The sequence below is a fragment of the Temnothorax nylanderi genome, unplaced genomic scaffold (genome assembly GCF_030848795.1).
Source record: "Temnothorax nylanderi isolate EJ_2023f unplaced genomic scaffold, tnyl_v1.0 TNYL_tig0917_pilon, whole genome shotgun sequence".
Lineage (NCBI taxonomy): Eukaryota > Metazoa > Arthropoda > Insecta > Hymenoptera > Formicidae > Temnothorax > Temnothorax nylanderi.
This window is the reverse complement of record NW_027249979.1, coordinates 1-15530: the sequence shown is the minus strand read 5'-3', so window position 1 is coordinate 15530 and position 15530 is coordinate 1. Positions and strand designations below refer to the sequence as shown.

Sequence of the window (15530 nt, the reverse complement as noted above, 5' to 3'; positions counted from 1 at the left end):
ACTTTAAGTAACTTTAAAAAACTTTAAGTAAATTTTCCTAAGGGTATTACGACAAAAAAATCATGTGGATGGGAAAATGAAGCGCAGGGATCTTTTACTCACACAGTTTCTGAGTAATACAAATAGTTTATTGCGTATGAAAATTACTTTGTATAACTTCAAGTATATATAAGGAGAGAATCTCGTATAAAAGAAACGTTGCTGGTTCAATGGATTACAAGGCACGACGACGTCGACGATAGCGATGTGATGGTAACGCCACGGTCGGTCTCGAGTCGCAGTGCAGAAAACGCCATCTAATGGTTTCGAAGCGCTCCATCCAACAGAAAATAATGATGATATTTCGGCTGCATTCTGATATTTACTGTCAGCAACTGTTAGTACTGAAAATCCATAGTATACGTGACATAAAATATATAAAAATATAGATTTTCAGTACTGATAGCGAATATCGGAATGTAGCCTTATAAGAACAGAATTTTAATATTCCATTTGATTATTACCTGATAGGTTCTCGAAAGTAGTCTCAATTGTATTGAAAGTGTATTCAGATATTTTGAAAATGCTGCCTCTTTTTCTGCAATTTCTTGATCTTTTTTATTTGTACGACCCCATTTTTTCGTTTGTTCCTGCCCAAAATTATCGGCACTTAATCTTGCCTCGTATTCCTGTGTAGCACGCGCAAGGAAAGATTCCTTGAGATTTTGGAGATCTAGTATTGGACTGTAGACTGAGCGTAAGTGGTCCATAAGTTCCTGTAACATCGGAAATATAACATTTACTGCAATATTTAAATATATATTCTCTTGGCAAATATTAAAAAAAATTATTTCTTTAAATCAAATTAAATTTTTTTGATTTCAAGATATTTTTTTCTCAATGTGTCGAACAAATAAACATCTAATCTAAATATTTAGTCTCTCTAAATAAACGTGAAAATAAGCGACTTATTTATTTAAATTATGCAAAATAATTGAAATACTTCATTATTATTACGATTTGAGAGGCACATTCATGATCAAAATTGCAAATAAGTGTTACATGAGTGCCCTGATAAAAACTTTTATTTGCTCAATTTTTTTCAGCTTTTGATTGTTTTATCATTATTATATTTATTTTATAGTCTTTAGTATTTTAATAATTTTTTGAATGTGTACTTACTCATCTCAACTGAGGATTCTTGTGGAATGTCTTCTTAAATGTTTTCGTAAACGTACAATATTTGCTAAGAAAGGCATTGTTTTACTACAATCATTACATTTTGCCTTATATCCCGGTAACTCCGAGTAATATTTCCTCAAGTCGTCAGGAAGTGTGAAAGTGTCATTATTGAAAAATATTCCATGTTTATTTAAATGTCCTATCATTATTGCTGTGCTGTTCGATGAATGAGGCATATGAATTTCTATTTTACAAATTGCGCACTTTACCAGCAAAGATTTCAATTCCTCGAAATAATTCCATAACTTGCTGCGTCTTTTTTTCGGTGCTATTATAACCGACCTGTAATACAGATTAATCGTTTGATACTATGTAAATGTGATACAGTGAGCGCCTTAAAAAGCGCTTGCAGAATTTTTCACAAAGGTAAAAAGGAAGTATGGTTTTTTTTATTAGAGCGTATGTTTATATATAATTTAAATTTTTCTAATTACCAGATCATGTACAGATATACAAATATTACATTTTTCTAAAAAGTAAATAATGCCAATAACCACATGTACGTGCTCTATACCAACTCATTATTGGAAAAAATTTTAAAATAATATTTGATGTTATAATTTTATTTGTGTTTATTTACTATAAAACTATGATATCAGTATTTTTGCTCCAAGTGAATATGATAAATTAGTAACATCTGATGTTTCTATGAAATATTTGCAATGACATCAGAAAGTTTGCATCAAGTGAATGAGATAAATTAGTAGTAACATCTGATTTTCCTAATAATGTTTCTTTATTATAGTTATTGGGTACGTGTTCTTTTTCAGAACACGTATACAACAAGTATAATAAAGAAACTTTATTTAAAAAATTCTCGATGTTACTAATTTATCTTGTTTACTTGATGCAAACTTCGGGGTATCATTGTTTAGTAGCAAGAAATGAAATTATATGTCAAAATTAGATCAAAATTTTTTTCAATAAAGATTTTGTACGGAGCACGTATACCTGGCGCATTTTATTTACTTTTTTAAGAAGGTACGTTTTGTACGGATATCACTCCTTTTTTACAATTACATGAAAACCATGAAAATATAAAACCTTTGATATATTAATTTGCAAATAAAAAAACGCGGACAATACAGAAGCCAACGATTGTTCTGCAGTATGTTAACGTTCTGCAGAAGGATTTGTATCATAACCCGTTGAACTTGAAATTCTTGGTCTGCATCGAAATGTGTTGCAATTGAGAATGGAATTATATAAAATATTAACGTTATAAATTATCCTTTGCAGAAGAGTAAATATTTTAATAATAATATGTCATTATATTGTGATACAAGCAAAACAAATAATTACCTGTCACGTGCCCTTGATGTTTCCTTTCTCGATTGTTCACACGTTTGAGGACCCAAATCAACTGTTTTCTGACTTTGACGTTCTGCAGAAGGATTCGTATTGAAATCCATTGAACTTGAAGTGCTTGATCTACATTGAAATACGGTGCAATTAGAAATGGAATTATTTAAGACATTAACGTGTAAGTTATTCTTTTGAAAAAGAGTAAATATTTAAATATCAAGTTATCATTATATTGTATGACATAAGCAAAACGAATAATTACTCGTTAAGGGCGCCTGTTTTTTCTGTCGTTTCTTTAAATGATTGAACGGGCAAGCCAGTTGTATCTTGATTTTGACGTTCTGCAGAAGGATCCATACCATTATCCGCTAAACTTAAAGTGCTTGATCTGCATTGAAATACGGTGCAATTAGAAATGGAAAATATGTAAATAGAAATTATTTAAAATATTAAAGCTGTAAATTACTCTCTCGCAAAAAAGTAAACATTTAAATATCGAGATATTATATTGTGTGATATAAGAAAAACGAATAATTACTCATTGAGTGCGCCTGTTTTTTCTGTCGTTTCTTTAAATAATTGACTGGGCAAACCAGATGTATCTTGACTTTGACATCCTGCAGAAAGATCCATACCATTATCCGCTAAACTTGAAGTGCTTGGTCTGCATAGAAAAGTGGTGTGATTAAAAACAGAAAAGAAAGAATAATTATTAAACTACTACAATTGCACGTATTATTTAATGCTATTATGTATTTATTGGCGGTTAACCGTAATGGAGTGAAGTTTTGTAAGTGAGAATGAGAAGGAGGAAGAAAGAGAAAGAGATAGGGAGAGAATATTTTATACCTCAAATTTCTGTAATGCTAATGTCAAACAATTAATGTCTGAATTTGTGATTAATAGATAAGTAAAACACAACCGATATGATATAAAATTAAGTTAAGGAGAAAAACTGTTTTAACGTAATTGATCTGTTCTAGTTGCAGTTGAAAGAAATGTACATAAATTCACACGAATAATTTTATTACTTTACTAAAATCCTGTCCTGACCGTAAAATGGTGTATCTCCCTAATTCAACTTATGACTTTTTTACGTTACAATGACGTTCTTGAGTAACGTCCCTGAAAGAGACGTTTTTCCTAATAAATAATTTATAATAGAGACTGCCTTAATCCTTTAACTGCATGCTTTGGAGAATACTCGCGCGACGATATTGCCTGTCAGACGCTTTGGTGTTAACTTAGGCCGCAAGTTTGTCAAGCAAATTTTCATAATTTGACTACAAATATGATTAAAAAACGAGATTGTTTAATCAACAGCAACTAATGTTTTATTTTCTTGATATTTGAGGTAAGAAAAGAAGTAAAAGGAAAAAATGCGTAAAGAAAAAATACCAATGTATTTGAATTGTTTTTCTGTGTGATAAATTCGAAAGCATAGAACAACACAAAGGGCAACATTACGAGACATTTAGCGAGTTATACGAGTAATCGGGATACGAGATAGAGTTAAGAGTTCATATTTGTATCGTCCGTCATAACTTATATTCATTGCATCGCTTTTGTCATAACTATTTGCCTAATCTATAACTTTGCTCAAAATAAATATTCATATAACGTTAATCATTTACTTCGACTCCACAAGTATTTATTTATTAATCCTACACTATGTTGACATTCGACCTACACGTATATTCAAATGATAAAGAACCGTTAATTGTTGGCTAATAAAATTTTTTATTAATTATTAATCATCTATGTAATATGTGGATGGCAGATTTGAGTTGTGCTATATAGATTTTATTAAATTGAGCTATTTAATTTGAATACTACCTATAAGAACTGGGTATAATATTATACATTTTATACAGGGTGTTGTCTAAGTAAGTACACAAACTTGAAGGAGATATTCCTTGGCTTATTTTAAGAAAAAAAAGGTCCTATAAACATGTGTTCTAAACTACTTTGTCTTCAAAACATATGGTGTCAAAAACACACGCCCCAGGTAGATTAAAAAATAATTCATCGGTACTGGAAGATACATATTTCTTAATACCGCATATACGCATACTAAATTTGAATGAAATATCTTTAAACTTTTTCTAGATTTTCAAAGTTTTTATTTTTTTTTTCACAATTTTGACATCCTGTATTTTGAAAACGAAATAGTTTAGGACACATGTTTAGAGAATTTTTTCTTTTTCAAGTAAGCCAAAGAATATTCCCTTCAAGTTTGTTTACTTACTTAGGAAACACTCTGTATACTGGTCTATGTCTATGATGCATAAAAGAACGTGAAATAATCGACTCAAATTTATTTAAATTATGCAAAATAATTGAAATATTATTTTTATTACTATTTGAGAGACGTATTTATGATCAAAATTGTAAATAAATATTATATGGATGACCTGATAAAAACTTGTATTCGCGTTTTTTCTTTAGCTGCTGATCGTTTTATTGCATTTATTTTATAGTCTAATATTTTAATAATTTTTTGAATGTGTACTTACTCATCTCGACTGAGGATTCTTGTGGAATGTCTTCTTAAATGTTTTCGTAAACGTACAATATTTGTTAAAAAGGACATTGTTTTATCGCAATCATTACATTTTGCCTTATATCCCGGTAACTCCGAGTAATATTTCCTCAAGTCATCAGGTAGTGTGAAAGTGTCATTATTGAAAAATATTCCATGTCTATTTAAGTGTCCTATCGTTATTGCTGTGCTGTTTGACGGATGAGGCGTATAAATTTCCATTTTACAAACTACGCACTTTACCAGCGAAGGTTTCAATTGCTCGAAATAATTCCACAACTTGCTGCGTTTTCTTTTCGGTGCCATTATGACCGACCTGTAATAAAGATTAATCGTCTGATACTAAATGTGACACAGTGAGCGCCTTAAAAAGCGCTTGCAGAATTTCTCACAAAGGTCAAAAAGAGGTATGGTTTTTTTTACTGGGGCGTATGTTTATATGGATATGTAGTTCGAATTTATATAATTACTAGATCATGTACAGATATACAAAAGTTACATTTTTCTGAAAAGGTAAATAACGTCAATAATCAAATGTACGTGCTCTATAGAACTCATTATTGGTAAAAATTCTGAAATAATATTTAATGTTATAATTTTATTTGTTTTTTTTTACTATAAAAACAATCAAAATTTTTGCGCTAAGTGAATATGATAAATTAGTAACATCTGATGTTTCTTCAAAATATTTACAATAATATTCGGAAGTTTGCATCAAGTAAATAGAATAAGTTAGTAGTAACATCTGATTTTCTTAAAGACCCAGACAGCAACGTGTCTACATTGTTGTGGAATGTTGCCGACAACATAGTATGTGTTGCTATCAGAATTGTGGCAACTGAGTCCGCATTTGTCGGCAAGTTGATGCCTTCACGATATAACAATTTTGTACAACAACTTGCCAGCAACTTGTTGGCAACTTATATGCTGCGGTCTAAAATCGTCTGATTCAAAATTCGAGCTGTTGTTGTCATGTTGCTGTAATAATTCATAGGATCACACAATGCTGTTATATTGCTAGCAACGCGAAGTAAATTTGATGCTGTTCTCTTGCCGACAAATTCCTGGCAATACATATATCCAATATTGCCTGCGTGTTGCTTCAAATATTAAATTACTCGACATCAATTGAAGCAAATGTACGGCAAGTTGCCAGCATCATAAGCAATCACAAGTTTGCGCGATTTTGCTCAAACACGCTTTGCTATCTGGGAATTTATTTTATTCGTTTGATGCAAACTTTCGGATATCATTGTTTTTGTAGCGAGAAAAACAATTATAATTGTATGACAAAATTAGATCAAATTTTTTTTCAATAAAGATTGTGTATGGAGCACGTATACCTGGCGCATTTTATTCACTCTTTTTTAAAAAAGATATGTTTTATACGGATATCACTCCCCTTTTTTACAATTACATAGAAACCATAAGAATATAAAACTTTTGATATATGAATTTGCAAATAAGAAAACGTGGGCAATACAGAAGCAAAGGTATTTTTCTGTAGTATTTTAATGTTTTGCAGAAGGATTCTTATCATAACTCGTAGAACTTGAAATGCATGATCAAATCGAAATGTGGTGCAATTAGAAATGGAATTATATAAAATATTAACGTTAAATTATTCTATAATAAATTATTCTTTTCAGAAGAGTAAATATTTCAATGATATATCATTATATTGTATTATATATAAACAAACAAACAATTACCAATCACGTGCCCTTGTTCCTTTTCTCGATTGTTCACATGTTTGGGGATCTAAATCAACTATTTCCTGACTTTGACATTCTGCAGCGGGATTTGTATTATAATCCATTGAACTTGAAGTGCTTGGTCTGCATTGAAATACGGAGCAATTAGAGATCGAATTATTTAAAATATTAACATTAGAAATTAATCTTTTGCAAAAAAGTAAATATTTAAATATCAAGATATTATTATATTGTATGATATAAGCAAAAGGAATAATTACTCATCAAGTGTGCCTGTTTTTTCTGTCGTTTCTTTAAGTGATTGGACTGGCAAACCAGATAGTTCTCCACTTTGACGTTCTGCAGTAGGATCCATACTATAATCCGCTGAACTTGAAGTGCTTGGTCTGCATTGAAATACGGTGCAAATAGAAATAGAAAATATTAAAAGGAAAATTATTTAAAACATTAACGTTGTAAATTATTACTTTACAAAAGAGTAAATATTTAAATATTAATATATTATTGTATTGTATGACATAAGTAAAACAAATAATTACTCATTAAGTTCGCCTGTTTCTTCTGCCGTTTCTTTAAATGATTGAACGGGCAAACTAGATGTATCTTGACTTTGACGTAATGCAGAAGAATCCACACTATAATCCGCTAAACTTGAAGTGCTTGGTCTGCATTGAAATACGGTGCAAATAGAAATAGAAAATATTTAAACGAAAATTATTTAAAACATTAACGTTGTAAATCATTACTTTGCAAAAGAGTAAATATTTAAATATCAAGATATTACTATACTGTATGATATAAGCAAAACAAATAATTACTTATCAAGCGCGCCTGTTTCTTCTGCCATTTCTTTAAGTGATTGGACTGGCAAACCAGATAGTTCTCCACTTTGACGTTCTGCAGCAGGATTCGTATCAATACCCATTGAAATTGAGGTGTTTGGTCTGCATAGAAATGTGTTGCAATTAGAAATAAAATCATATAAAATATTAACGTTATAAGTTATTCTTTTGCAGAAGAACAAATATTTCAATAATAAGATATTATAATTGTGTGATATTATATGAACAAAACAAATAATTACCCATCAAGTGCCCTTGTTTCTTTTCTCGATTGTTCAGATCGAAGAACAAAATCAACTATTTCCTGAATTTGACGTTCTAGATTGGGATCCATATCGTGACCTGTTGAACTTGATGTGCTTGATCTGCATTGAAGTACGGAGCAATTAGAAATGGAATTATTTAAAACATTAACGTTGTAAATTATTTTTTTGCAAAAGAGTTAATGTTTAAATATCAAGTTATCATTATATTGTACAATAAGCAAAACGAATAATTACACATTAAATGCGCCTGTTTTTTCTTTAAATGATTGAACAGGCAAACCAGATGTATCTTGACTTTGACGTTCTGCAGAAGGAACCATAGTATTATCCGCTAAACTTGAAGTACTTGGTCTGCATAGAAAAATAATGTGATTAAAAATAGGAAAAAGTAATAATTATTAAAATACTACAACTTTATGTATCACTTAATACTATTATGTACTTATTGACGGTGAACCGTAATGGAGTGAAGTTTTGTAAGTGAGAGTGAGTAGGAGGAGGAAAGAAAAAGAGATAGGGAGAGAATGTTTTATACCTCGAATTTCTGTGATGCTAATGTCAAGCAATTAATGTCTAGACTAAATTTGTGAAAAATAGATAAGTGAAACACGACCGATATGATATAAAATCAAGTTAGGGAGAAACGCTATTTTAACGTAATTGTTCTATTTTAGCTTTAGTTGAGATAAAGAAATGTACATAAATTCACACAAATAATTTTATCAGGCTACCGAATTCTGTCTTGACTGTAAAACGGCGTAGCTTCCGAGTTAAACTTATAATATTTTGTGCATTACAATGACGTTCCTCTTTAATCTGATTGTATATTATATCCGTCGTGTTTCACTTATTTATTGCTTATATACGCTGCCTGAAAGAAACGTCTTTCTTAATATATAATTTATAATAAAGGTTGTCTTAATGTGAGTACGCGTTTAAACATAAGACATATACGGTCACCAATTAAAACCATAAAAATATAAAATTTTTGATACATAAAAAACTGTTTGTTATAGAAGGGGACCTCTGCCAACACCCAATTGCTCCGTCCTGAGTTATTATAGTTTTCGTGATTCTGAACATATGTCTCCCGTGTCACAACCACAGAAAATCGAAAGATAAAAGAATATGGAGCTCTGAAGTCATAGAATCTGAGTGTCTGCCAGAATCTCTTTCAGATAACCTGATTACTTCTTTTATATGTAAAGGGTACATAAGCTCGTGTATTTGTGAATGTTGAGTGCCTTCATGTATGTTTGCGTTGTTTGTGTACGTATATGTGGAGGGGTTAAAGTGGTGTAAGTCACTTTTTTTAACCTATCGAGTTAAGTTCATAGATGCAGTCTACACATGCAGATATGTTGAAAAAAGAAGAAAAAAAGTGGTCAAAAAAATTGACTTACACCACTATGGCTTTAACACCTCCATGTACACGTGTATTTGTTTGTATGAATATTTTTTCGTTTGTGATTAGGTAGAAAATACCTTGTATATACATACTCTCGCACATTAATTTCAGTATCTTTAAGAACTATGTATAAATCTTGCAGTTTATATTTTTGCAGTAACACGAGCGAATTCTATGACCGTTATGATATGCAATCAAATAATTAAACTAAATCGCCATCTACCGTCCGCGGTGGATCTTGGTAGCCAAATTACGATATATTTTTTGTGTATTACACATATCTTTTTCCAACATTAGTAAACTGCGCACCGACTAGATTTGTCAGACTTATAACACAGTTTCCGTTGGAGTAAAACCTCTTCCCACCCCGTAATTAAATCAATTCGATTTAAAAAATATATAATAATTTGGCTACCAAGATCCAGCGCGGACCGTAGATGGCGATTTAGAGAGAGTTTAATTATATATTTGCCTCGAATTTCTCTGCAATACTAATGTCAAACAAATAAATATCTAAATATCTGAATTGTCTTTATCAATGATGCAAAGAACGAGAAAACAACCGATACAAATTTATTTAAACTAAATGCGAAATAATGGAGAAATTATTATTATCACGTTTTGAGAGACACATTTATGATCAATATTGTTAATAAATATATGGATATCCTCACAAAAACTTTTATTCGCTCAATTTTCTTTAGTTATTGATTATTTTATTATTACATTTATTTTATAATCTTTAGTATTTTAATAATTTTTTGAATGTGTACTTACTCATCTCGGTTCAGGATTCTTGTGGAATGTCTTCTTAAATGTTTTCGTAAAGGTGCAATATTTGTTAGGAAAGACTTTGTTTTACCACAATTATTACATTTTGCCTTAAGTCCCGGTAACTCCGAATAATATTGCCTCAAGTCGTCAGGTAGTGCGAAAGTGTCATTATTTAGAAATATTCCATGTTTAATTGATAAGTGTGCTCTGAATATTGGCACGAGTCTTGATTGATGAGGTATCTGAATTTCTTTTTTACAGGTCATGCACTTTATCAGCGAAGGTTTTAATTCCTCGAAATAATTCCAAGACTCCCTACGTTTTTTTTATACATAAAAGAACGTGAAAATAAGCGAATCAAATTTATTTAAACTATATATGCAAAATAATTGAAACATTAATATTCTTACGAAATATTATTATTTGAAAGGCACATTTATGATCGAAATTGCAAATAAGTGTTACATGGGTGCCTTGATAAAAACTTTTATTTGATTAATTTTTTCAGCTATGTTTTATCATTATATTTATTTTATAGTCTTCAGTATTTTAATAATTTTTTGAATATGTACTTACTCATCTCGACTCAGGATTCTAGTGGAATGTCTTCTTAAATGTTTTCGTAAATGTGCAATATTTGTTAAAATAGACTTTGTTTTACCACATTATTACATTTTGCCTTATGTCCCGGTAACTCCGAGTAATATTGCCTTAAGTCGGCAGGCAGTGTGTCATTATCGAGAAATATTCCGTGTCTAATTAATAAGTGTGCTCTAAATATTTTTGAGCGTCTTGTTGGCTGAGGTATCGTAATTTTTTTTTTACAGATCGTGCACTTTACCAACGAAGGTTTTAATTGTTCGAAATAATTTCACAGCTTGCGTTTTCTTTTCGGTGCCATTATAACAGTCCTGTAATATAGATTGTCTGATACTAAATGTGATACAGTGAGCGCCTTAAAAAATGCTTGTAGAATTTCTCACAAAGATCAAAAAGAGATTTTTTTTTTATTAGAGTGTATGTTTATATACATATATAATTTAAACTTTTTTAATTACCAGATCACGTACAGATCTACAAAAGTTAAAAAAATTTTGAATAATATTTGATGTTATAATTTTATTTGTGTTTTTTACTATACTAGACACCACAGCCGCGCGCTTCGCGCGCACTATTTAGCTTTAACATTACATACAACTGTCAAAATATACGATGACAGCTGCTCACGAAGTAAGCGCAGTGAGAGAACCAATCGACATCGCGGAAAAGCGACAACAATAAATTTCGATAGATTCGAGTATCGACTTTACATGCCTTGGATGGAAAAACAATAATATCAGAAATTTTGCACCAAGTGAATATGGTAAATCAGTAACATCTGATGTTTCTTTAAAATATTTACAATAATACCCAAAAGTTTGAATAGATTATTAAATTAGTAGTAACATCTGATTTTCTTAATAATGTTTTTTTATTATAGTTGTTGTGTACGTGTTCTTTTTTAGATCTTTATTATATTTGCTGTGTACGTGCTTTTTTCTAGAACACATACACGCAGAAAATTATTCTCGAAAATATAAGTATACACGAACAAAGTAAATACCATACTAATCTTGCATGGCTGGGATATAGTCATAATATGCAAAAGATTTCAAGAAAGTATAGGAAATTTAGAGAGCAAAGAATAAAACTATACGCAGAAGTAAATATTTCCATCAAGTATGGTACTTTTTCGAGAGCGCGTTTTACTATATGTAGAACGCACGTAAAAGAAAAATTACCATACTAAATATGTCTTCTCTCTATACTATGCTGCAATATGTATAATTGCCTTAATGGTAATAAAAATACTGAGGATAATTAAATCTTATATATATAAATACTGATATATGTATATATATATAAATACACACTTTTCAGTGATAATTTCATTTATTTGGTATTTCTTTAAAACCATTTTTTAACAATATAATTTTCGCTTTCACTAAGCCTAACGCAATGCGTTACAACAGAATCAAATAAATTGTTCTTAGTTAAATAAACCCACTCAAAACAAGTATTATCATAAATTTTGTAGGATTGTACATGTTCATCTAGATAGCACTGTAACATCCTTTTAGTTAAAATAATAAAGTCATTTTGTTTTTCATTAATAATAATAGTGTGCACAAAATAAAAATCTACTCCTTCGTTGAATGTAACGATAACAGCTTTTTTGTTAATAACATTATTGTTGTAACATATCCACTTAGCAACTGATATGTTAAATTCTACTTGAAAAGATGTAATACAATTATTTACAAAGGTATTTCGCGTACATTTTTTGGGCAACTGGTCCAAGAGTTAACAAATGGCAAGATGAAATATATTGCAACCTGTAGTTTAAAAGCAGTTGGTGTTTTATAGCTATTGTTCTTGAAATATTTACTCGACTATTTGTAGCTTGGGATGTTTTTTTTCCCTTCTCTATGTTTACCTTCATATCGCATACAATTAGTTTTCCATAATACACCGACAAGCTTCATTATTCGAGCATAATGAATTAAAAAGTGATGTTTCGGTTTTATCTTGCCTGGGAATTTGTTATTTAATAAAGTTAAATATTCATTAATAATAGTGTCTAATAAATGATACGTTTCACAATGAACTCTTGAACTAGTTGTAATGTCGATTATTTGCTTTAAAAGAATAACAAGCTGCCAACATTCGTCTTCCCGTGGAATAAAAGAGCCGATAATTAAACAGAAATGCCTTAATAATAACAACATTTCGGCAGAACTTATTATGATTGCTTTATTTTTCAAGTTTTGTTCTGTGAGTTCCACAGGTTTATTAATATTATGTTTGTGACTGTACCGAAATGATCTTATTCTAGTATTAACGTCTATTAAAGCTAAGTATTTCTTATCAATAAAATAATTTAGAAATAACGCCAAATCGTATCTGCATACACCTTCTAAAATGTCATGCATAACATCTACACATAAATTTTACCAGTTACCAGTTGTTGTCCTTTGTTTAATCGAAGACAAGGAAACTTATTAAAATATTCAAGTACATTTAGTTTGTCTTGCATTAATAACTTGTTCCTAGCTCTATATGTATTATTCCAATATTCATACACTTGCTCCCACGGTTCTGTATGCTGGAATAACCATTGCAGTTTGTCTTCTGTAAGTATAAAAATTATATATAGTCACGTGTAAAATGGCCAATGTCATATTAATATTAGGATAGTACCATCTATTTCAGTCTGTGCATATGTCTCTTGTATGGGTTTGGAAATTGATCGCTGAAGGAGTATTCCTTGTTTTCTTAAATCTCCTTTATATAATTATAATGTTCCCAGAGCTTACCACTTGCCTGTATACGAACACCATTCTTACATGTAAACGGCGTATAATATGTGTTACAAGACTCTCCTTTAAATATTTTAACAATGTCTCCTGCTAATTTTTGAAACCGAAAAGTTGTTATACTGTAAGTAAAAAAATAATTGTGAAATAGCTCAGGGAAACTTTATCTTTTGAAGAAACAAAATATATTTAACACACATATATACATATATATATATATATATATTTATATTATTGTATAAAAAGTATTGATATAAGATACTCACACAAAATTAATTAACTTCTCTGTTACTGAGATTCTTGACAATATTCTATCTTTCTCTGCTTTGATAATGAGTCGTACTAAGCGAGAACGCAGTACAGAATTAAGGGTCTCATTGTTATTATAGTATGCAGATAATATAATTTTACCTTCGCTGGTTTCTTGCAAGTATTTCTTCAAATTCTGTAATTAATATAAATTAATATTATTACAATATAACATTATATAGTAATTCTGCATACACACAGAAAAATATCCATTGTATAACCAAGAAAAACCAATTACTTGGTTTGTTTATTTGTTTTAAGCAATAATTTTCTTAAACAAAGAATCGTTTATTAATTTGAATATAACAACAGCTTTTGTGATATACGAGATATAAAAAATTTGCAAGCATATAATATGGTCATCGTAAGTGTCACATTTATTTAAAATAAAGTTTATTACGTATATCAAGGTATTGTTTAAATATTGTTATATATTTGAATATATGTTGAAATTAAAAAAATATTCTTCGTTGAACAAGACTTACTTAAAACAAATATACGAACCATGTACTTTGCTTTTTTTGCTGCACAATGAATATTTTTCTGTGTGTACATATATATTGATGTATTTGTGTGTGTGTGTGTGTATAAATGTACGTACCGACTCATCACTGTTCTCATTACTAATTTGTATATTATTTTCGGTCAAGGGATCACTACTATCACTATTTAATATACTTGCATCCTCTAATAGTATGCATGTTGCGGATTGAAGTCGTTGGGATAGACTATCGTTGCAAAGGTATGAAGATGAAAGCTTCGATGGAGAAATAAAGCCTTGTGCACTACAAGATGCAGCAGTGTCTAAATTGACTATTTCTGGTAGCTGTAAATAAAAATTATATGTATTTTACTTATTTCAAAATAACAAGAAACTATACATAAATAATAGAAAAAATATAAATAATATCGCAGCGTGATATTCTTACACAGCACTAGCCTCCAAGGAACGTTCTACGTCATAAGGACATTCCAAGGGCGTTTGGAGGTTAGTGCTATGTAAATTCTTGTAATCTTAAAATTACTTCAATTATACTGCGTTCGGCAATGCAAATCCGAGGCGTCGAATGTGATTTTAACCTCGGCAATCGTTCGGCAATTCACATCTCGGTTCTTAGATTGGTTGTGATTCAAGCTTTCTGTGGATACTAGCTCGCATCTAAGATTTGCAATGCCGAACGCAGCAAGTATTGGATGAGAGATGAGACTTTTCTTACCTCGTAGTTATCGCTGGTGCTGTATCGCTATAAGACGTATAAGACATCGTGCTTCTCACTTCACACTTCACGCGAGATCACGCGAGATTGACGATCGCGCGCAGTCCGCGTGTCCGCGCCGTCCGTGTTACTGTCGCATTTCTATGACGAACATAGACTATTGCCAGATACGCAACGAATAGTTCTATACAGTTCACAGTAGGTACCACCCTAGATTATATTTTTTCTTATACTGTCTTAAGAAACAACGCGCTTAAGAAGCAACGCGTTAAGAAACAACAAGCTATAACGTCGAATATACACATATTAGTATGGGACTTTTTTTACTTTTCTCATATTTCCTTGTTAGTATGGCAAAATTTATTTACCTTTAGGTTTACAAGATATATCTGATCAAACTATTACTTTTCTATTGTCATATATTAATTTCCGGTTGAATACGCGTATATCCTACCGATACGTAGCAAATCTAGTAAATTTTGTTATGAGTATTCTACATTATTCGAGAAAAATTTTCTGCGTGTACACAACGAATATGTAGTAATAAAGAAACATTATTTAAAAAATCAGATGTT

General features: G+C 30.5%; 2 protein-coding genes across 2 annotated transcripts; both read right to left on the bottom strand.

Moving 5' to 3' along the window:
- Window positions 1–1090: 1090 nt before the first annotated feature.
- LOC139785902 (uncharacterized) lies at window positions 1091–11226 on the bottom strand. The gene is made up of 12 exons (XM_071725066.1): window positions 10650–11226; window positions 10077–10388; window positions 7868–7990; window positions 7602–7727; window positions 7323–7448; window positions 7044–7169; window positions 6781–6906; window positions 5043–5384; window positions 3065–3190; window positions 2789–2914; window positions 2524–2652; window positions 1091–1503 (listed from the first exon to the last, which is right to left on the bottom strand). The coding sequence occupies exons 2-12, from the start codon at window positions 10337–10339 to the stop codon at window positions 1167–1169; spliced, it is 1950 nt and encodes a 649-aa protein (XP_071581167.1). The 5' UTR covers window positions 10340–10388; window positions 10650–11226; the 3' UTR covers window positions 1091–1166.
- A 1622-nt stretch (window positions 11227–12848) lies between these two features.
- Window positions 12849–14982, bottom strand: LOC139785906 (uncharacterized; the record flags this gene model as incomplete). Its single annotated transcript, XM_071725071.1, has 6 exons — window positions 12849–13244; window positions 13430–13551; window positions 13696–13771; window positions 13841–13874; window positions 14340–14564; window positions 14956–14982. Coding segments are annotated over 6 exons (678 nt in total), but the record flags the coding sequence as incomplete, so codon positions are not given.
- Between the last annotated feature and the right edge of the window lie 548 nt (window positions 14983–15530).

Bases quoted from the DNA above. Each gene is read 5' to 3' on its own strand.
- LOC139785902 (XM_071725066.1), bottom strand. From the start codon at position 10,339: ATGACCTGTAAAAAAGAAATTCAGATACCTCATCAATCAAGACTCGTG. The intron at 7,449-7,601 runs GTAATTATTTGT...ATTTCAATGCAG, and splicing joins GAAACAGGCGCGCTTGATAA to ACCAAGCACTTCAAGTTTAG. The intron at 2,653-2,788 runs GTAATTATTCGT...ATTTCAATGTAG, and splicing joins AAAACAGGCGCCCTTAACGA to ATCAAGCACTTCAAGTTCAA.